Source organism: Panulirus ornatus, chromosome 5 (assembly GCF_036320965.1).
Source record: "Panulirus ornatus isolate Po-2019 chromosome 5, ASM3632096v1, whole genome shotgun sequence".
NCBI lineage: Eukaryota > Metazoa > Arthropoda > Malacostraca > Decapoda > Palinuridae > Panulirus > Panulirus ornatus.
Genome location: NC_092228.1, coordinates 873,724 through 897,912, shown reverse-complemented (window position 1 = coordinate 897,912; position 24,189 = coordinate 873,724). Strand labels below are relative to the sequence as shown.

Below are 24,189 nucleotides of genomic sequence, written 5' to 3'. Positions count from 1 at the left end.
GGAGGTGGAAAGATGGAGTGAAAAACATTTTGAGTGATATGGGCCTGAACATGCAGGAGGGTGAAAGGTGTTCAAGGAATAGAGTGAATTGGAACGATGTGGTATACCGGGGTTGAAGTGCTGTCAGTGGATTGACCCAGGGCATGTGAAGCGTCTGGGGTAAACCATGGAAAGTTCTGTGGGGCCTGGATGTGGAAAGGGAGGTATGGTTTCGGTGCATCATACATGACAGCTAGAGACAGTGTGAACGAATGTGGCCTTTGTTGTCTTTCCTAGTGCTACCTCGCATGAAATCACAACCCCCTCCCCCTGCACGTGCACAAGGTAGCGCTAGGAAAAGACAACAAAGGCCAGATTCGTTCACACTCATTCTCTAGCTGTCATGTATAATGCACCGAAACCACAGCTCCCTTTCCATATCCAGGCCCCACAAAACTTTCCATGGTTTACCCCAGATGCTTCACATGCCCTGGTTCAATCCACTGACAGCACGTCCACCCCAGTATAACACATCACTCTAATTCATTCTATTCCTTGTACGCCTTTCACCCTCCTGCATGTTCAGGCCCTAATCGCTCAAAATCTTTTTCACTCCATCCTTCCACCTCCAGTTTGGTCTCCCACTTCTCATTCCCTCCTCCTGTGACACATATACTCTCTTTGTCAATATTTCCTCACTCATTCTCTCCATGTGACCAAACCATTTCAAAACACCCTCTTCTACTCTCTCAACCACACTCTTTTTATTACCACACATCTCTCTTACCCTTTCATTACTTACTCAGTCAAACCACCTCACACCACATATTGTCCTCAAACATCTCATTTCCAACACATCCACCCTCATCTGCACAACTCTATCTATAGCCCATGCCTCGCAACCATATAACATTGTTGGGACCACTATTCCTTCAAACATACCCATTTTGGCCTCCAAAATAACATTCTCGCCTTCCACACATCCTTCAACTATGCCAGAACCTTCACCCCCACCCTGTGACTCACTTCCACTTCCATGGTTCCATCCACTGCTAAATCCACTCCCAGATATCTAAAACACTTCACTTCCTCCAGTTTTTCTCCATTCAAACTTACCTCCCAATTAACTTGTCCCTCAACCCTACTAAACCTAATAACCTTGCTCTTATTCACATTTACTCTCAGCTTTATTCTTTTGCACACTTTACCAAACTCAGTCATCAACTTCTGCAGTTTCTCATTTGAGTCAGCCACCAACCATGGTGACATCACATATAGCCCTACCTCACACCAACATGTAACCCGAAACTTTCACACACATTTGCTCCTCTATAGAAGGCTTTTACACCGTCTAACACTTGTACCCCTAAAACATATATCTTTAAAACTTCCCACAAAGCATTCCTGTCAACTCTGTCATACGCTTTCTCCAGATCCATAAAAGCTGTATATTTCTCACCTTTCACTAAATACTTTTCCATGGTCATCTTTACTACAAAAATCTGATCCACACATCCCCTACCTTTCCTAAAACCCCCTTGCTCTTCACTTATTCTGCATTCAGTCACTTCCATCACTTTGTAAATTAATATTCTTGTATACACTTTTCCCGGTATACAGCATTTCCTGGTACATTGTGTCCTCAGGCACAACCTGCTATTTCATTGCTAAATTACATATAAGATGCATCCACTCTATCACACTTTTGCCTCCATAGTTCAGCATTTCAGCCATAACCCCATCCACTTTAGGTGCTTTCCTACCTTCAGCCTCATTATTGCCCTTCTTACCTCCCTTTTTTTTTCAGGCCCTTGCATTTGTATCTACCTCCTTCCCTCCTCCATACACATGCGTGTAATAACTGCTGCTTCCCCTTCTCCAACATTCATTAGTTCTTCAAAATACTCTTTCCACCTTCCTTTCACTTCCTCCTTTTGATTCAGTGATTTCCCTTCCTTACTTCTTACTACACCAGCTCCTCTCTTACATCCATCTCTCTTTTTTCATGTCTTTTCATTGTTTGTAGTTTCTTATTATCCAAAAACTTTTCACCTAACTTTCTTCCAAAATCTTCATCTACTCTTTCTTTGCTAGCAAAACTGATGAGCATTTACAAAGAAACTTCATTGATGAAGAAAAGTAATTTGTAAAAAGTCTTTGGTACTTTGGTTAAAGAAGTAGTAATATAAGCAACTTTCTTTGCTCTTTTTCTTACACCAATACATTTTCCGAAATTTTGTGGTCAAATTCTTACTTTCTTTACACTTTGGTTCCAACAGCACTTACCCTGTGTTGGTATACCAGTTTATACTCAGCAACCACTAACTCATATGCCACAATCCCCTGCAAAATTTGTATTCTGATCTTAATAAGAGAAACACCTATTAATATGTGTTCATTTCAAATGAACACATTCATTTGTCAGGTATTCCTTTCATCTATATACCATGAATGCTTCCAGTAAAAATCCATTTTCAGCTGTCCTTGTCCTACAAGAGCTCATCCAGACATCTTCCAACAGCAAAACCTTTTGTGTAAAAAACTTCAGTTACGTTGGCAATAGTGTCATATTGTATATGCTTGAAAATTTTGCAAATGATGATAAAGACCCAGAAGAAAAATCATTGTGAAAGAACCAAGAACTAAATTACCGTTGTTAACAAATTCTTTTCACTGCAGTTTAGTGACACGTATAACAGAATATTTGATGTCAAAGTTAGGATCATTAAAAATTTTCCTTGTTAACTGATTGATGCCACGGTTAGATATCTACAGCTCATCAATAATGCCACATAACTTTCTGTATACTTTATGAAAAATTAAAAATTTCACCTAAATTACAAACTAACATTTTATCCCAAGTGAATCATATAATTTGTTATACATGCTTGTGATTATAGCAAAATGCTTATCACTTTTTCCAGAGAGCTTGCACATAATATTCTTAAAATTTAAGCCATTTTCAAATGTATGAGATTGCATTTACCAAGGTGAGAAATAATCATATTTTGATGAATAATGCAGTTAGATCTCTATACACTATGTCACCAACTGAGCATCAATCCTACAGACTTGAGCTGTAAAATGAACTGGTTTCCGTTTAACCTTTAATTATCGTCAACCTTGTATGAGAAGAGCATCACTCATAGCAGTCACCCTCATTGGAGAGGTAATTCTTGAATCAGCCACATCTGTCTCTGGGCAAAATACCACACCTTACGTTCCTGTCCCTTCTATCTTCTAAGAGGCTCCTGCAGTGCTCAGCAAACCGGCCACATCCACTCGTCATAAAGTGTGAATGTGCATTTATATGAGGAGAGTGCAGGACAATTGAGCGGAAATTATTCAATGTCTTCATAGTGATCGTTGCATCATGTGCATGAGGGGTCTTGTGTGATACTGAAATGGTGTTTATAAAGTTCCTGAGTGCAGACAGGAAAGAGTACCTTGTCTACAAAGTGTAGTTTCTATTGGGTGTATGTGTGGTTGGGTGTGATGAAGACTGGGTCAGAAGAACAGTTCTTTAATGTGAAATATACATCCATTAATACTTGTGGTGGCATCCTACACACTGTTTCCATACATAACAGCCTTACACATTTCCCATATAATGGTCAGGCTATGTGGAAATGTCAAGGAAGCCTGTACAAAATCTGCACCCTCATATTATGCCATGATTTCTAAATCTGTGTCACTCTTACAGGATCAGAGACCCTTATCAGTCATTCTTGTTGAAGACAAAAAGCACACTTAAATGCCACACATCTTACTCTGTACACTAAAAAATACTCCAGGAGAATTGATTGTAACATACACCTGGCAGCAGTGTTGCATACCTGAATGAGTGCATGGCATTTGTAAACATTGTACTACCAGGTTTAATTGTATATATCATTCTGTTTAGAAAATTACATTCTAGTTAATCACAACAAACATAAGGTACTTCTTTTTTAATATTTGAGAAAATGCCACTTGCATTGCTCCTGCATATCATAACACAGTGAAAAGGTTAACTAACTTGTCAACAAATCTAAAAATTTTCTTAAGACATATAGACAGATTTTAATTCATATTTAAAGTTCATATTTTTTTTTTAGGATACTAAGAATAAATTATCCATTCCAGGACACAGCTGACCAAAAGAGTATTTGAAAAATACATAATACTGTATAGCGTAAACAGTTAAAGTAATTTAAAATTCAATATACAAAAACAGTATTTGTTTGAATCACAAATTGTATATTGCTGTTCTAATTAACTGCTCCCTTTAATAATGACTGAGAAATACAAGCAATAAAGAGACTGTGTACACAAAAGTAATCTACAGAGTGGAAAGGTCCAATGCCATAAATATATGTCCAGCATCATTAACTGAAATCGTCATACAAAAAAATACAAACTTTTTCTTCTTAAATTGTAATCAACAACAGCACATCACAGCAATCACAGGATCTCAGTGGTTAAAGTTATTACACTGCTGTAACAAGATATAACCTGACAAGGATACATTTATAAAATCTGTCGTATCAACATAGTTAACTAATCATAATTACTAGAAATCATCTGTTCATTCATAATTATTGAATACATCAATTCAATTTGAGATATTCCTGTACAGTATCTACATTTACTCCTACCATCTGTGCTTCAGAATTTCCCTCACCTGTCCTCTACATCTAACAATGATATGCATACTTTCTGGAAGACATTAATAGCAATCTTACTTACAAGTGTGTTCACATTTACATAACAAAATTACAAATTACTAAATACAGTTCTTTAAATCCAGTTATTTTGGTGAGCCAGTTTTACTAAGTGTAGTTTGAATAATCATTAATTTAGAGCCATTCCACATTCCAAATCAACTAATATTAAAAGATTCGACAGAACACTTGGCATAATCAATCTGAATCACAGTGACCAACCCTGTAAGTTTTATGTCATACCATTTTTCCATTTTCCTGAAATGCATGAATGTTTATTAGCAGTTATTACTCTGAACACTTCTATAAAGTTACTAATTTTAATCAGTCAATTGACATCCTGTCCTGTTGACCTCTGACATTCCTAAGAGTAAGAAGAGATGAACAAACTAAATCCTTAACTTAGCAAAAAAAAATTCATGTTAGGCACTTTTATATTATGAAAATGTCATGTAGAAAGATGGTCAAGGGTTAAGTTCTATTAACTTAGTTCCAATAGCAAAGAGGAACCCAAATAGGGGGGAGGGAATAGGGTATTTTGAGGTAAGATAAATCACATCTCCTCACATTGGGTGGTGACTATTTTTCATGAATCTGAAGGTAAAATCATTGTTCAACTTTGATATTTACAAAATAATAAATGATTTTCTTACCCATCAAATGAAGAAATATGAACTTACTAAAAATCCAGTGTCTAAAACGTTTTGGTGATTCTCTCTCTCTCTCTCTCTCTCTCTCTCTCTCTCTCTCTCTCTCTCTCTCTCTCTCTCTCTCTCTCTCTCTCTCCTCCTCCCTACAGGAGGTTGCAGGAGTTGATGATTGTGTTTGTGCATTGTCATAGAATTATCTACAACTGTAATGACTTTCAGTTTGCTTTCTCTGTCTTGTACCCATAAGAAGCAAGTTTTTCTTACCCCAACTAATTACTAACTTTTGTTAGGAAAAACATACCATTCTTTTATATTACGTTTACCCCATTTAGTTCTTATTCTTATAGAATGGCATTTGGAACAATGTTAACTACTCTGTATCTCTTGAAACAATGTTCTCAAACCTACTAAATATCTTAATTTCCTTTTCAACAGGTTAATGTTTCCTGTGCGAGGATTTCTTGGTTTAAGCAACATACCAAGACAGTAAGGAAAAAGTAAAACCCTGGAATGAGGAAAATATGCTTTGGAAGAAATACAGTTAGAAAGTTCTGTGTACTTAACAACTCTGAAGTATTCGATATCTATATCTAGCTTCACAACAGGATTCTCAGCATTTGAGAGGAATGCACTGGTTAAAAAGTAAGTTGATAATTGTAGTCTAGCTGAGTGAAAAAAAAAATGAAATATTGAAGCATTTATCACAATGAATATATAAAACCTAAAGAAATGTTGTGTGCGTGTATATATATATATATTGTTGTTCGCTGATGATACAGCGCTGGTGGCTGATTCATCTGAGAAACTGCAGAAGCTGGTAACTGAGTTTGGTAAAGTGTGTGAAAGAAGAAAGTTAAGAGTAAATGTGAATAAGAGCAAGGTAATTAGGTACAGGAGGGGTGAGGGTCAAGTCAATTGGGAGGTAAGTTTGAATGGAGAAAAACTGGAGGAAGTAAAGTGTTTTAGATATCTGGGAGTGAATCTGGCAGTGGATGGAACCATGGAAGCGGAAGTGGATCATAGGGTGGGGGAGGGGGCGAAAATCCTGGGAGCCTTGAAGAATGTGTGGAAATCGAGAACATTATCTCGGAAAGCAAAAATGGGTATGTTTGAAGGAATAGTGGTTCCAACAATGTTGTATGGTTGCGAGGCGTGGGCTATGGATAGAGTTGTGCGCAGGAGGGTGGATGTGCTGGAAATGAGATGTTTGAGGACAATGTGTGGTGTGAGGTGGTTTGATCCAGTAAGTAATGTAAGGGTAAGAGAGAGGTGTGGAAATAAAAAGAGCATGGTTGAGAGAGCAGAAGAGGGTGTTTTGAAATAGTTTGGGCACATGGAGAGAATGAGTGCAGAAAGATTGACCAAGAGGATATATGTGTCGGAGGTGGAGGGAACGAGGAGAAGTGGGAGACCAAATTGGAGGTGGAAAGATGGAGTGAAAAAGATTTTGTGTGATCGGGGCCTGAACATGCAGGAGGGTGAAAGGAGGGCAAGGAATAGAGTGAATTGGATCGATGTGGTATACCGGGGTTGACGTGCTGTCAGTGGATTGAATCAGGGCATGTGAAGCATCTGGGGTAAACCATGGAAAGCTGTGTAGGTATGTATATTTGCGTGTGTGGACGTATGTATATACATGTGTATGGGGGTGGGTTGGGCCATTTCTTTCTTCTGTTTCCTTGCTCTACCTCGCAAACGCGGGAGACAGCGACAAAGCAAAAAAAAAAAATGTATATATATATATATATATATATATATATATATATTTATTTATTTATTTTGCTTTGTCGCTGTCTCCCGTGTTAGCGAGGTAGTGCAAGGAAACAGATGAAAGAATGGCCCAATCCACCCACATACACATGTATATACATACACGTCCACACACGCACATATACATATCTATACATCTCAACGTATACATATATATACACACAGACATATACATACATACACATGTACACAATTCATACTGTCTGCCCTTATTCATTCCCATCACCACCCCGCCACACATGAAATAACAACCCCCTCCCCCCTCATGTGCGCGAGGTAGCGCTAAGAAAAGACAACAAAGGCCACATTCGTTCACACTCAGTCTCTAGCTGTCATGTAATAATGCACCGAAACCACAGCTCCCTTTCCACATCCAGGCCCCACAGAACTTTCCATGGTTTACCCCTCACGCTTCACATGCCCTGGTTCAATCCATTGACAGCACATCGACCCCGGTATACCACATCGTTCCACTTCACATGTACATAATTCATACTTGCTGCCTTTATTCATACCCGTCGCCACCACGCCACACAGGAAATGACACCCCCATCCCCCCGCATGCACGCAAGGTAGCGCTAGGAAAAGACAACAAAGGCCACATTCGTTCACACTCAGTCTCTAGCGAGGTAGCGCAAGGAAACAGACAAAAGAATGGCTCAACCAACCCACAGACACATGTACATACATATACAGACATATACATATATACATACTTGCTGCCTTCATCCAGTCCTGTCGCCACCTCACCACACATGAAATATCACCCCACCTCCCCCTACGCTGTGTGCGAGGTAGCGCTAGAAAATGACAACAAAGGTCGCATTTGTTCACACTCAGTCTCTAGCTGTCACGTGTAACGCACCGAATCCACAGCTCCCTTTCCACATCCAGGCCCCATAAAACTTTCCATGGTTTACCCCAGACGCTTCACATACCCTGGTTCAATCCATTGACAGCATGTCCACCCCGGTATACCACATCGTTCCAATTCTCTCTATTCCTTGCAATCCTTTCACCCTCCTGTATGCTCAGGCCCCAGTCACTCAAAATCTTTTTCACTCTATCCTTCCACCTCCAATTTGTTCTTCCACTTCTCCTCATTCCCTCACTCTGACACATGTATCCTCTTTGTCAATCTTTCCTCACTCATTCTCTCCATGTGACCAAACCATTTCAATACACCCTCATCTGCTCTTTCAGCCACAATCTTTTTATTACCATACATCTCTCTTACCCTTTCATTACTTACTCGATCAAACCACCTCACACAACAAACTGTCCTCACACATCTCATTTCCAGCACATCCATGCTTCTCCGCACAACTCTATCTATAGCCCATGCCTCACAACCATATAACATTGTTGGAACCACTATTCCTTCAAACATACCCATTTTTGCTCTTCAAGATAACATTCTCACCTTCCACACATTCTTCAACACTTCAAGAACCTTTGCCCCCTCCCCCACCCTGTAACTCACTTCCTCTTCCATGGTTCCATCCGCTGCCAAATCCACTCCCAGATACCTAATACATTACACTTCCTCCAGTTCTCTCCATTCAAACTCGCCTCCCAATTGACTTGTCCCTCAACCCTACTGTACCTAATAACTCTGCTCTTATTCACATTTACTCAGCTTTCTTCTTTCACACACTTTACCAAACTCAGTCACCAGCTTCTGCAGTTTCTCACTCGAATCAGTCACCAGCACTGTATCATCAGCGAACAACAACTGACTCACTTCCCAAGCCATCTCATCCACAACAGACTGCTTACTTGCCCCTCTCTCCAAAACTCTTGCATTCACCTCACTAACAACCCCATCCATAAACAAATTAAACAACCATGGAGACATCACGCACCCCTCCCACAAACCGACATTCACTGGGAACCAATCACTTTCCTCTCTTCCTACTCGTACACATGCCATATATCCTCGATAAAAACTTTTCCCTGCTTCTAGCAACTTGCCTCCTACACCATATACTCTTAATACCTTCCACAGAGCTTCTCTATCAACTCTATCATATGCCTTCTCCAGATCCATAAATGCTACATGCAAATCCATTTGTTTTTCTAAGTATTTCTCACATACGTTCTTCAAAGCAAACACCTGATCCACACATCCTCTACCAATTCTGAAACCACACTGCTCTTCCCCAATGCTTTCACCCTCTCAGTCAATACCCTCCCATATAATTTCCCAGGAATACTCAACAAACTTATACCTCTGTAATTTGAGCACTCACCTTTATTCCCTTTGCCTTTGTACAATGGCACTATATATGCATTCCGCCAATCCTCAGGCACCTCACCATGAGTCATACATACATTAGTATCCTTACCAACCAGTCACCAACACAGTCACCCCCTTTTTTAATAAATTCCACTGCAATACCAGCCAAACCCGCTGCTTTGCCAGCTTTCATGTTCTGCAAAGCTTTTACTACCTCTGCTCTGTTTACCAAATCATTCTCACTAACCCTCTCACTTCGCACACCACCTCAACCAAAACACCCTATATCTGACACTATTATCAAACACATTCAGCAAACCTTCAAAATACTCACTCCATCTTCTCACATCACTACTTCTTGTTATTACCTCCCCATTAGCCCCCTTCACTGATATTCCCATTTGTTCTCTTGTCTTGCGTACTTTATTTACCTCCTTCAAAAACATCTTTTTATTATCCCAAAAATTTAATACCCTCTCACCCCAACTCTCTTTTGCCCTTTTGCACCTTTCTCTTGACCTCCTGCCTCTTTCTTTTATACATCTCCCAGTCATTTTCACTATTTCCCAGCAAAATTCGTCCAAATGCCTCTCTCTTCTCTTTCACTAATAATCTTACTTCCTCATCCCACCATTCACTTCCCTTTCTAATCTGCCCAACTCCCAAGCTTCTCATGCCACAAGCATCTTTTGCACAAGCCATTACTGCATCCCTAAATACATCCCATTCCTCCCCCACTCCCCTTATGTCTTTTGCTCTCACCTTTTTCCATTCTGCACTCAGTCTCTCCTGGTACTTCCTCACACAAGTCTCCTTCCCAAGCTCACTTACTCTCACCACTGTCTTCACCCTAACATTCTCTCTTCTTTCCTGAAAACCTCTACAAATCTTCACCTTCGCCTCCACAAGATAATGATCAGAAATCCCTCCAGTTGCACCTCTCAGCACATTAACATCCAAAAGTCTCTCTTTCGCACGCCTATCAATTATATGTAATCCAATAACGCTCTCTGGCCATCTCTACTACTTACCATTTCCATTTACAACACTGAACACCCCATGTACACCAATTATTCCCTCAACTGCCACATTACTCACCTTTGCATTCAAATCACTCATCACTATAACCCGGTCTCGTGCATCAAAACTACTAACACACTCAGTCAGCTGCTCCCAAAACGCCTCTCATGATCTTTCTTCTCATGCCCAGGTGCGCATAGGCACCAATTATCACCCATCTCTCTCCATCCCATTTCAGTTTTACTCATATCAATCTAGAGTTTACTTTCTTACACTCTATCACATACTCCCACCACTCCTGTTTCAGGAGTAGTGCTACTCCTTCCCTTGCTCTTGTCCTCTCACCAACCCCTGACTTTACTCCCAAAATATTCCCAAAAGGAGTGGAAGGTGTTGATATGTATATTTTTATTTCTAAACTAGCACCTTATGAGTGACATAATTACTTTTATGCTTATGTATTTTGAGATCAATGTACAGTTCAGATCTTATTAAAGATAAACAATATTACTAAAACTAAAAATCATCCTTTAAACGTTAATTGTCCTAAAAGGGAAACACAGTAAATGCCTTTGTAACAACTCAAGCATTTTAATTTTGTAAGTTTCAATCATTTATCATTAAAAAAATAAACCAGCGAATACAATGGACTACAAATGAATAAAGTAATAACCTTTTAGCTGCAAGGTGATTAGAAAACTTAACACCAAAGTTTCAAATAAACCATTCTTCATGTATTAAAGTACCATCTCCCAAATTAAATGTGACAGACCACATTAAGTGATTGCATCACATGTTTATTATTTTGAATTGATTGTTTAGAAATTTCTGCTGCATCATCTCGTGTTTTAAGTACAGAGGAAAAAGAGAAGGGGAAAACAAACAGAAGATGGAAGGATGGGCTTGAACATGCAGGAGGGTGAAAGGCAGGCATAGGATAGGGTGAATTTGAGCAATGTTTTATACAAAGGGCAACATAATGTCATCGGGCTGATCAAGGGTATCTGAAGCACCTGAGAGAAACCATGGAAAGGTCTAAGGAGCCTAGTTGTGAATAAGGGGCTGTGGTTTCAGTGCATGACACTGACAGCCAAATAATTGATGTGAGCAAATAAGGCCTCTCGTTTGTACCTGAGCTACCTCATTAATGTTGGAAACAACATGCAAGTTAGAAAAAATATCATCTTGCTATCTTGGATCTAACCTGTCTATGAAATGGAACATGGAGTTCTGTTCATTTAATAATTGTAACTTTAAACATAATGCACCTAAAATGGTTACTTACTGAATTAATATGTATTGCTGCTTGATCTCCAACAATTAAATGGGGTGCTCAGGGGCAAGAGTGTCAAGGCATAGATTCTCATTACACCACACATTAAAGCGGTACTAGAAGAATTATTGGATGATCAACAGGCTAAGTCCTTTCTCCTTATAAATCAACTTCCTAATATCTGATTCATTTGTTGTTGGCCTTCAAACCAATTCTGTTCTATCTAGCAGTTTGAAACATACATCAAAATGCATTTGATTTTCCAGTGACCTCTCCTTATTTACTCTGCACCTTCAAACAAATCTTTCCCAATCATTGTGTTACTTTGAGAGATAAGATCAACTACTTTATTTGTCACATAATAGAAGTACCATAAATTCTTTTCCAAGTTTTCTATGTGCTGTAGGAAGCCCTCAAGCAATACACTGTAAACCGATGTGCAGCAACTAAATCATTTTAAACAAAAACGTACAGGCTCTGGCTTGCTTTGCCCATATGAAACATTCAACTACAAATCAGCGTTAATGATGATGAATAGTGATTCTTCCCCTTTGTCTGTAGGTAAAGTCCTGTGAGGTTTAGTTATAGTGTAACAGCATAAGCTGATAGTCTGTAGTAAAGTCCTGTGAGGTTTAGTTATAGTGTAACAGCATAAGCTGATAAGTTTTTATTTTATATTTTTCAACATAAGACTCATTCAGGCGAACTGGAAGTAATTACTGACTCACAGACACTCCTGGAGACAGACTGCAAAAGCAGAATACACCTGATCCTCTTCTTATGACCTATGCATCTTATGACCATTGGCACATATATTCCCAAAAAATATATATAAATCAAAAAACAAAAATGAAATATGAACTAAAGAATCTTAAATAAAAGGTAAAAACAAACTACAGAATCATATAATAAGCTAGTTGATAAAAAAAAAAAAGATAATCATGATGGAAATTGAGTAGGATAAAAGAATGCTGTACAGGTATACAAATTATACATGCCATGCTGACATACATCTGACTTAAGTCCATTTCGAGATCCAACCTGTTGGTCAGAACAGAACTCGGACGTATGTCGGGAAGGAGTGTAAAGTGAATACTTAACAAAAGACATGGTAAAGAAAAAAAGAAAAAAGTTTTATTTACACAGCAGCAAACTATGCATCAATTATTTTCTCCCTACTCTAATTTTTTCCCCTTTTCAGATTGTTCCCAGGATATATTTGTACTGGTTATCTAAATGAGACTGCAGTTCACTGACATATGGCAGAACAAAATGTAATATATATCTGTGGCTACCTATGTGATTCTTAAGTCAATAAATATATCTGACATTAAGCAGATTCTATCTCCTTATGCTGCTGGCAATCACATATTTCACCATTCCAGATTTTTTTTTTCCTTTTTCAGTTATATGTTTGACTGTATGTTATCGGCTGGACATTTCTGTTTTATGAAATTTAAATTCATTATGGTATCTAAGAAGTGCTGTGATAAAAATTTAAAGTAATAATCATATACCTATTCCAATAAAAACATACAAAAAATTTTATGAATTCAGTCTATGGTCCAAATGCTGATTCATGATTACAACAAGTGTCTTCGGCAAAAGACTAATTTCTGAGTACAGTCTACCCAAGTAATGCTTTACAATATACTATATGCTCTATGTACAGTGCTATATATCTTTATAAAAGTATATTCTTTCCGAAAAAGTGGTATTGTCAATATCAAAGAGCCACAAAAGACTATATTTTCAGGTATCAGTACATCAAAATAACATTATCTTTTAAAGTCAGTTGGTACACAGTAAGGGATGCAAGGCACTAAACAAGATTGTGGATGGAAACTGTCTCATATGGATTCTTCATCAGATACATAAAGCTTTCCTTATGGTTTGACAAGTAAGCAGGTAAGTTTTCTTGCTGCTGGTAATTCACTGTTTCCAACAGGGTTTAGATTTTCATCTTGGCCAAATCTGATGAGGCGCTGAATAAAAGGCAACATACTAGAAGAGTATTCTGAGAACCACTTTGGCCTAAGACTTTGTGGGTAATTAAGAAATTTTTCAAAAATATTTTGAACTGAAAGACAAAGGTGACACTTCCAACCAGCCTCAGAAATAGTCCATTCAGCAACAGACTGTTCATTAGCAGTGAAGAAATTTAGATCATCTTCTAGAATACTTCCAGCTTGTAGCCGAGATACTTGATATTCAAAGGCATTGGCTAAAAACTGGAATGATACTGCACATACCTGTGATGTAGCATTATTAAAGCTTCTCTCTAATACATGCCAATAAAATCCATAGAGGTAGTGCTTAAACTGACACTTAACTGGTAATGGATAACCCTTAAATAGTTTGAGAAAAGTAACCACATCACGATTCAATATCTCCTCTCCAGTGGTAAGGATGAGAAGATCATCTGGGCGGACATCACTCACAAGACGCAGGCCAGTGTTAAAAAGCTTTTGTATTAAGGTATCTGTTTTTAAATCTTTTTCATTAATAGGTACATATATGATCTTATTTTGATAATCTCTAAGCCAACCATTTTTTAGCTTATCTAATAGAGGTAAGGAATTCTGTATATCAGCCAATGTGTAATTGGTTTCCCCAATAACATACACATCAACAAGCTCATGAAGCTCATGAACATTTGTCTCAAAAATATCAAATTCGTAACAAAAAGGTGTCACCAAAATGATCCTTCTTACTCTTTTCTTAAGCTGTAATTTCTGGGTGAGTTCTCGATTTACCATCCAATCTGTTTTGTGGATTACCTCAGGCACTCCACACCTTTGCCCTATCCATCCATCTCGACATACACAGTTGCCTTCGGAGCTCTGCTCTATAACTGTCCCCTCTTTGACACACATATCTTTCCCAAAGATACTATAATAACTGGACACTGGTTGATCTATTAGATGCAAAATGCTTTGTCCACCTTCACTGAACAAGCGCCTCAGGAATTCTTTGGGTGGATCAAGAGGTTGGGAGAAGAACCAGATTCCCAAGAAAATCTGAAAAAAGACAGAATGTACACTATGAGAATCAATTTCTTTTAATTCTAATGTGTTTGTCAAGTTTTAAGCTATAATACTTAAACAAAAGCTCTTGTAAACAGTGGAATCACAATATATATCTGTAATCACTTGAAAATATGTTTCAAATACGACAGAGAAAGACACTACATAACGTAAAGTTATTCAATGACGTATTTTCCCTGGGGATAGGGGAGAAAGACTACTTCCCACGCATTCCTCACATGTTGTAGAAGGTGACTAATGGAGATGGGAGCAGGGGGGCAGAAACCCTCCCCTCCTTGTATTTTAACTTTCTAAAAGGGGAAACAGAAGGAGTCACGCAGGGAGTGCTCATCCTCCTCGAAGGCTCAGATTGGGGTATTTAAATGTGTGTGGATGTAACCAAGATGAGAAAAAGGAGAGATAGGTAGTATGCTTGAGGAAAGGAACCTGGATGTTTTGGCCCTGAGTGAAACGAAGCTCAAGGGTAAAGGGGAGGAGTGGTTTGGGAATGTCTTGGGAGTAAAGTCAGGGGTTAGTGAGAGGACAAGAGCAAGGGAAGGAGTAGCACTACTCCTGAAACAGGAGTGGTGGAAGTATGTGATAGAGTGTAAGAAAGTAAAACTGAAAGTTGATGGAGAGAAATGGGTGATTATTAGTGCATATGCACCTGGGCATGAGAAGAAAGATCATGAGAGGCAAGTGTTTTGGGAGCAGCTGAATGAGTGTGTTAGTAGTTTTGATGCACGAGACCAGGTTATAGTGATGGGTGATTTGAATGCAAAGGTGAGTACTGTGGCAGTTGAGGGAACAATTGGTGTACATGGGGTTTTCAGTGTTGTAAATGGAAATGGTGAAGAGCTTGTAGATTTATGGGCTGAAAAAGGACTGGTGATTGGGATACCTGGTTTAAAAAGAGATATACATAAGTATACATATGTAAGCAGGAGAGATGGCTAGAGACCGTTATGGGATTACGTGTCAATTGATAGGCGTTAGAGAGACTTTTGGATGTTAATGTGCTGAGAGGTGCAACTAGAGGGATGTCTGATCATTATCTTGTGGAGGCGAAGGTGAAGATTTGTAGAGGTTTTCAGAAAAGAAGAGAGAATGTTGGGGTGAAGAGAGTGGTGAGAGTAAATGAGCTTGGGAAGGAGACTTGTGTGAGGAAGTACCAGGAGAGACTGAGTACAGAATGGAAAAAGGTGAGAACAAAGGAGGTAAGGGGAGTGGGAGAGGAATGGGATGTATATAGGGAAGCAGTGATGGCTTGTGCAGAAGATGCTTGTGGCATGAGAAGCGTGGGAGGTGGGCAGATTAGAAAGGGTAGAGTGGTGGGACGGAGAAGCAAGATTATTAGTGAAAGAGAAGAGAGAGGCATTTGGACGATTTTTGCAGGGAAATAAAGCAAATTACGAAGAGATGTAGAAAGAGGCAGGAGGTCAAGAGAAAGGTGCAAGAGGTGAAAAAGAGGGCAAATGAGAGTTGTGGTGAGAGAGTATCGTTAAATTTTAGGAAAAATAAAAAGATGTTTTGGAAGGAGGTAAACAAAGTGCGTAAGACAAGGGAACAAATGAGAACTTCAGTGAAGGGGGCTAATGGGGAGTTGATAACACGTAGTGGTGATGTGAGAAGGAGATGGAGTGAGTATTTTGAAGGTTTGTTGAATGTGTTTGATGATAGAGTGGCAGATATAGGGTGTTTTGGTCGAAGTGGTGTGCAAAGTGAAAGGGTTTGGGAAAATGATTTGGTAAACAGAGATGAGGTAGTAAAAGCTTTGCGGAATTTATTAAAAAAGAGGGTGACTGCATTGTTGGCTGGTTGGTAAGGTTATTTAATGTATGCATGACTCATGGTGAGGTGCCTGAGGATTGGCGGAATGCTTGCATAGTGCCACTGTACAAAGGCAAAGGAGATAAAAGTGAGTGCTCAAATTACAGAGGTATAAGTTCGTTGAGTATTCCTGGGAAATTATAAGGGAGGGTATTGATTGAGAGGGTGAAGACATGTACAGAGCATCAGATTGGGGAAGAGCAGTGTGGTTTCAGAAGTGATAGAGGATGTGTGGATCAGGTGTTTGCTTTGAAAACTGTATGTGAGAAATACTTAGAAAAGCAAATGGATTTGTATGTAGCATTTACAGGATCTGGAGAAGGCATATGATAAGAGTTGATAGAGATGCTCTGTGGAAGGTATTAAGAATATATGGTGTGGGAGGCAAGTTGTTAGAAGCAGTGAAAAGTTTTTATCGCGGATGTAAGGCATGTGTACATGTAGGAAGAGAGGAAAGTGATTGGTTCTCAGAGAATGTAGGTTTGCGGCGGGGGTGTGTGATGTCTCCATGGTTGTTTAATTTGTTTATGGATGGTGTTGTTAGGGAGGTGAATGCAAGAGTTTTGGAAAGAGGGGCAAGTATGGTCTGGTTGTGGATGAGAGAGCTTGGGAAGTGAGTCAGTTGTTGTTCGCTAATGATACAGCGCTGGTGGTTGATTCATGTAAGAAACTGCAGAAGCTGGTGACTGAGTTTGGTAACCAAGTGTGTGAAAGAAGAAAGCTTAGAGTGAATGTGAATAAGAGCAAGGTTTTTGGTACAGTAGGGTTGAGGGTCAAGTCAATTGGGAGGTAAGTTTGAATGGTGAAAAACTGGAGGAAATGAAGTGTTTTTGATACCTGGGAGTGGATTTTCAGCGGATGGAACCATGGAAGCGGAAGTGAATCATAGGGTGGGGGAGGGGCGAAAATTCTGGGAGCGTTGAAGAACATGTGGAAGTCGAGAACATCATCTCGAAAAGCAAAAATGGGTATGTTTCAAGGAATAGTGGTTCCAACAATGTTATATGGTTGCGAGGCGTGGGCTATGGATAGAGTTGTGCGCAGGAGGGTGGATGTGCTGGAAATGAGATGTTTGAGGACAATGTGTGGTGTGAGGTGGTTTGGTCAAATAAGTAATAACAGGGTAAGAGAGATGTGTGGTAATAAAAAGAGTGTGGTTTAGATAGCAGAAGAGGGTGTTTTGAAATGGATTGGTCACATGGAGAGAAAGAGTGAGGAAAGTTTGACAAATAGGATATATGTGTCAGAGGTGGAGGGAACGAGGAGAAGTGGGAGACCAAATTGGAGGTGGAAAGATGGAGTGAAAAAGATTTTGAGTGATCGGGGCCTGAACATACAGGAGGGTGTGCAAGGAATAGAGTGAATTGGAACGATGTGGTATACCGGGGTCGACATGCTGTCAATGGATTGAATCAGGGCATGTGAAGCGTGAGGTGTAAACCATGGAAAGTTCTGTGGGGCCTGGATGTGGAAAGGGAGCTGTGGTTTCGGTGCATTATTACATGACAGCTAGAGACTGAGTGCGAACGAATGTGGCCTTTGTTGTCTTTTCCTAGCGCTGCCTTGCACACATGCGGGGGGAGGGGGTTGTTATTTCATGTGTGGCAAGGTGGCGATGGGAATGAATGAAGACAGACAGTATGAATTTATGTGCATGTGTATATAAGTATATGTCTGTGCGTGTGTATATATGTATACGTTGAGATGTATAGGTATGTATATTTGCATGTGGGGACATGTACGTATATACATGTGTATGTGGGTGAGTTGGGCCATTCTTTCAACTGTTTCCTTGCACTACCTCGCTAATGCGGGAGACAGCGATAAGGCAAAGTAAATAAACATAATATATATTTTCCCAGCATAAAACACTGGCCTTAAGAAAGATACTTTAATTTGATCATACAAGAAATAAGCAGTGCAAGCTGCTACCATATAACAACTATTTACCTATTTACATGAACCCTTTATCATATAAGTCCAAATTTCATTTAATTTCCTTGCACACCTTTCACCCTCCTGTCTGTTCAGGCCCCAATCACTCAAAATCTTTTTCACTCCATCTTTCCACCTCCAATTAGGTATCCCACTTCTATCCCTGGGGATAGGGGAGAAAGAATACTTCCCACGCACTCCTCACGTGTCGTAGAAGGCGTCTAAGGGGGACGGAAGTGGGGGGCCAGAAACCCTCCCCTCCTTGTAGTTTAACTTTCTAAAAGGGGAAACAGAAGAAGGAGTCACACGGGGAGTGCTCATCCTCCTCTAAGGCTCAGACTGGGGTGTCTAAATGTGTGTGGATGTAACCAAGATGAGAAAAAAGGAGAAATAGGTAGTATGTTTGAGGAAAGGAACCTGGATGTTTTGGCTCTGAGTGAAACGAAGCTCAAGGGTAAAAGGGAAGAGTGGTTTGAGAATGTCTTGGGAGTAAAGTCAGGGGTTAGTGAGAGGACAAGAGCAAGAAAGGAGTAGCACTACTCCTGAAACAGGAGTTGTGGGAGTATGTGATAGAATGTAAGAATGTAAATTCTAGATTGATATGGGTAAAACTGAAAGTTGATGGAGAGAGATGGGTGATTATTGGTGCATATGCACCTGGGCATGAGAAGAAAGATCATGAGAGGCAAGTGTTTTGGGAGCAGCTGAGCGAGTGTGTTAGTAGTTTTGATGCACAAGACCGGGTTATAGTGATGGGTGATTTGAATGCAAAGGTGAGTAATGTGGCAGTTGAGGGAATAATTGGTATACATGGGGTGTTCAGTGTTGTAAATGGAAATGGTGAAGAGCTTGTAGATTTATGGGCTGAAAAAGACTGGTGATTGGGAATACCTGGTTTAAAAAGCGAGATATACATAAGTATACGTATGTAAGTAGGAGAGATGGCCAGAGAGCATTACTGGATTACATGTTAATTGATAGGCGCGTGAGAGAGACTTTTGATGTTAATGTGCTGAGAGGAGAAACTGGAGGGATGTCTGATCATTATCTTGTGAAGGCGAAGGTGAAGATTTGTAAGAGTTTTCAGAAAAGAAGAGAGAATGTTGGGGTGAAGAGAGTGGTGAGAGTAAATGAGCTTGGGAAGGAGACTTGTGTGAGGAAGTACCAGGAGAGACTGAGTACAGAATGGAAAAAGGTGAGAACAAAAGAGGTAAGGGGAGTGGGGGAGGAATGGGATGTATTTAGAGAAGCAGTGATGGATTGCGCAAAAGATGCTTGTGGCATGAGAAGCGTGGGAGGTGGGTTGATTAGAAAGGGTAGTGAGTGGTGGGATGAAGAAGTAAGATTATTAGTGAAAGAGAAGAGACAGGCATTTGGACGATTTTTGCAGGGAAAAAATGCAAATGAGTGGGAGACGTATAAAAGAAAGAGGCAGGAGGTCAAGAGAAAGGTGAAAGAGGTGAAGGAGAGGGCAAATGAGAGTTGGGGTGAGAGAGTATCATTAAATTTTAGGGAGAATAAAAAGATGTTTTGGAAGGAGGTAAATAAAGTGCGTAAGACAAGAGAGCAAATACGAACTTCAGTGAAGGGGGCTAATGAGGAAGGTGATAACAAGTAGTGGTGATGTGAGAAGGAGATGGAGTGAGTATTTTGAAGGTTTGTTGAATGTGTTTGATGATAGAGTGGCAGATATAGGGTGTTTTGGTCGAGGTGCTGTGCAAAGTGAGAGGGTTAGGGAAAATGATTTGGTAAACAGAGAAGAGGTAGTAAAGCTTTGCAGAAGATGAAAGCCAGCAAGGCAGCGGGTTTGGATGGTATTGCAGTGAAATTTATTAAAAAAGGGGGTGACTGTGTTGTTGACTGGTTCGTAAGGTTATTTAATGTATGTATGATTCATGGTGAGGTGCCTGAGGATTGGCATAATGCTTGCATAGTGCCATTGTACAAAGGCAAAGGGGATAAGAGTGAGTCCTCAAATTACAGAGGTATAAGTTTGTTGAGTATTCCCGGGAAATTATATGGGAAGGTATTGACTGAGAGGGTGAAGGCAAGTACAGAGCATCAGATTGGGGAAGAGCAGTGTGGTTTCAGAAGTGGTAGAGGATGTGTGGATCAGGTGTTTGCTTTGAAGAATGTACGTTTGAAATACTTAGAAAAGCAGATGGATTTGTATGTGGCATTTATGGATCTGGAGAAGGCATATGATAGAACTGATAGAGATGCTCTGTGGAAGGTATTAAGAATATATGGTATGGGAGGTAAGTTGTTAGAAGCAGTGAAAAGTTTTTATCGCGGATGTAAGGCATGTGTACGTGTAGGAAGAGAGCAAAGTGATTGGTTCTCAGTGAATGTAGGTTTGTGGCAGGGGTGTGTGATGTCTCCAAGGTTGTTTAATTTGTTTATGGATGGGGTTGTTAGGGAGGTGAATGCAAGAGTTTTGGAAAGAGGGGCAAGTATGCAGTCTCTTGTGGATGAGAGAGCGTGGGAAGTGAGTCAGTTGTTGTTCGCTGATGATACAGCGCTGGTGGCTGATTCATGTGAGAAACTGCAGAAGCTGGTGACTGAGTTTGGTAAAGTGTGTGAAAGAAGAAAGTTAAAAGTAAATGTGAATAAGAGCAAAGTTATTAGGTACAGTAGGGTTGAGGGTCAAGTCATTTGGGAGGTAAGTTTGAATGGAGAAAAACTGTTGGAAGTAAAGTGTTTTAGATATCTGGGAGTGGATCTGGCAGTGGATGGAACCATGGAAGCGGAAGTGAATCATAGGGTGGGGGAGGGGGCGAAAATTCTGGGAGCCTTGAAGAATGTTTGGAAGTCGAGAACATTATCGCGGAAAGCAAAAATGGGTATGTTTCAGGGAATAGTGGTTTCAACAATGTTGTATGGTTGCGAGGCGTGGGCTATGGATAGAGTTGTGCGCAGGAGGGTGGATGTGCTGAAAATGAGATGTTTGAGGACAATATGTGGTGTGAGGTGGTTTGATCAAGTAAGTAATGTAAGGGTAAGAGAGATGTGTGGAAATAAAAAGAGTGTGGTTGAGAGAGCAGAAGGTGTTTTAAAATGGTTTGGTCACATGGAGAGAATGAGTGAGGAAAGATTGACCAAGAGGATATATGTGTCAGAGGTGGAGGGAACGAGGAGAAGTGGGAACCAAATTGGAGGTGGAAAGATGGAGAGAAAAAGATTTTGAGTGATCGGGGCCTGAACATGCAGGAGGGCGAAAGGCGTGCAAGGAATAGAGTGAATTGGAATGATGTGGTATACCGGGGTCGACGTGCTGTCAATGGATTGAACCAGCACATGTGAAGCATCTGGGGTAAACCATGGAAAGTTCTGTGGGGCCTGGATGTGGAAAGGGAGCATTGGTTTCGGTGCATTATTACATGACAGCTAGAGACTGAGTGTGAATGAATGGGGCCTTTGTTGTCTTTTCCTAGCGCTACCTCGCAAACATGAGGGGGGAGGGGGTTTGTTATTCCATGTGTGGCGAGGTGGCGATGGGAATAAATAAAGGCAGACAGTATGAATTATGTACATGTGTATATATGTATATGTCTGTGTGAGTATATATATGTGTACATTGAGATGTATAGGTATGTATATTTGCGTGTGTGGACGTGTATGATATACATGTGTATTTGGGTGGGTTGAGCCATTCTTTCGTCTGTTTCCTTGCACTACCTCACTAATGCGGGAGACAGCGACAAAGCAAAATAAATAAATGAATAAAATAAATAAATATTCATTTAAAAAGACAATAAACATCAATTGCCCCTAAATTACTGTCCACATGCTGTTACCCAGCTGTGAACTCACACAAATTGAAATCATGTTTCTAAAACTCACCATTGATGACAGTACTACTCCTCCATACTTTTATACCTTGCATCTCATTTTTCAATTATCCACAGTAAGGCAAGTAAAAGGGTGAGGTAGGATGTCAAAAAATTTCCTAAATCATTTCCAAGAGCAGAAATATAGTCCATATATACTACATTTTCATATCTACTTATGAGTTTCATTCAATTCCTCTTGATCTTTGCCTAGAACCACCATATTTCCCATTAAATACAATGCACTTGTTTTCCAGAAAGTCTCCAAAATATCACTCCGTGTCTTACTTACCAATGTGGGGTTTACAGGGACATGGTCACTAATGCTAGACTAAAACCAAAACAACCTCCTTCAGCTTAACTGTTCCCCAGACAACCAAGAAATAAAATATATATGATTATCAATCATCATACATGGAAAACGGGAGAAAAATAAAAGAAGATACGAAAGAACATAGTCAATGAAAACATCAAGTGGGTTAGCCCTCAGGTTAACCAACTCAATGGTTTCATCAATTATGGGCTTTAAAATTTACATATATTTAACTTCTTTCATTGAGCTGGAAGTTCTAATCCACTTTAACAGAGGTTTCATGAAATTATGACAGATAGAACTTGCAAATTATCAAAAACTTAGGACAGATGATGACATGAAGCATTTGGTGTGTTTATGAGCAACAATTGCTTTCTACTCCCTTGAACACTCACTATAGCTGTGGCTTAAGCATCAGAACATTTACATGTAACCCTAATTCAATATCAACATTTTCCTAAGGCCTTTTTCTCAAGAAGGAACAATTGCCATTATGCTTCACATATTTATTCATAGTAGCAGGCGTTCCATGACATCTTATGTTAAAATTGCACACACTAGCAGATAAGTTGATAGAAGAACAGCTATGAGCCATGTTTCTATTGCAATAAACATTAGTTAAGCCTACTGTATCAATGCTTGATATGGCTGCAGCTACAGCATCAAAATATCTAACTTTACTTGAAGATCAACATCTTTCCCTTTTTTTCATTCTTTATAATGGAACAATACAAAACAATGAGGTTTTATTCATCGTTAAATTCATGAACCAGCAAAAAAAGAGAATAGCTGAAATGGGAAGAAAGTGAGGGAACAGTCCAAGATGCATATCATCTTTCTTTTATGCTAAACAATAGCAAACCAGTCTGCAAATGGCTTACTCAAGTTTGTCAACCTTATTCCTCTTTTGATGTAATTTTCTATTTATTATGCCACTGAAGGACAGACTGTTAGTAAGGAATGTGTGAAGGAGTGTAAGGAAGTGAACCTCAGAATGATGTGGGTGAAGATGAAAATGGATGACAAGAAGTGAGTGATTGTTATTACTTTTGCACCAAACAGCAATAGGAGTGAGTACCTATGACAAGATTTTGCCATAGGTTAGGATGATGCACTTAACATTTGACTTGTATGTTGGACACTTTCTCTCAACTGCCTCACTTCATCCCCTCACTGGTCTTACTTGCTGTATGATGCTATCTTTTTCTGGAGCTACTCTTCTGACATGGTTATCTATTCTAGGTTCATCCGATACTGCCCTTAACCACAAGTCTAATCTTCTTTTCAATATTTCTGTAGTCACTCCATTGAAGTTTAATTTCTTAGATCACTAAGTATTGCATAATATAATCATTCCAATTTCCTTGATGGGCATTCCTGTATCTGTCTCATGCATTTTTGTCATGTTCCCAGGAATTACTTTTAACTTAATGATTTTGTATCATCTTTGGTTGTTTCAGATTCAAAACACTTTTCTTCATTCCCTCTCTTTGTTGCCAAGCATATGTTATATATTTCTCCATCTGACACTCTAGACTGTAAAGCTTTAGTTCTTTTAATTGTTCATAGCAATTTACATGCTTCATTTCATTTATATGTCAACACATTTGAAATTATGATG

At 39.5% G+C, this 24,189-nt stretch overlaps 1 protein-coding gene across 1 annotated transcript in view; it reads right to left on the bottom strand.

The window, feature by feature from the left end:
• Positions 1-12,535: 12,535 nt before the first annotated feature.
• Mgat3 (beta-1,4-mannosyl-glycoprotein 4-beta-N-acetylglucosaminyltransferase) overlaps positions 12,536-24,189 on the bottom strand; it is a 48,294-nt gene continuing 36,640 nt past the window's right edge. The window contains 2 exon segments of the mRNA XM_071658809.1: positions 12,536-13,558; positions 13,560-14,654. Coding sequence (XP_071514910.1) covers positions 13,457-13,558; positions 13,560-14,654 — 1,197 coding nt within the window. The 3' untranslated portion in view covers positions 12,536-13,456.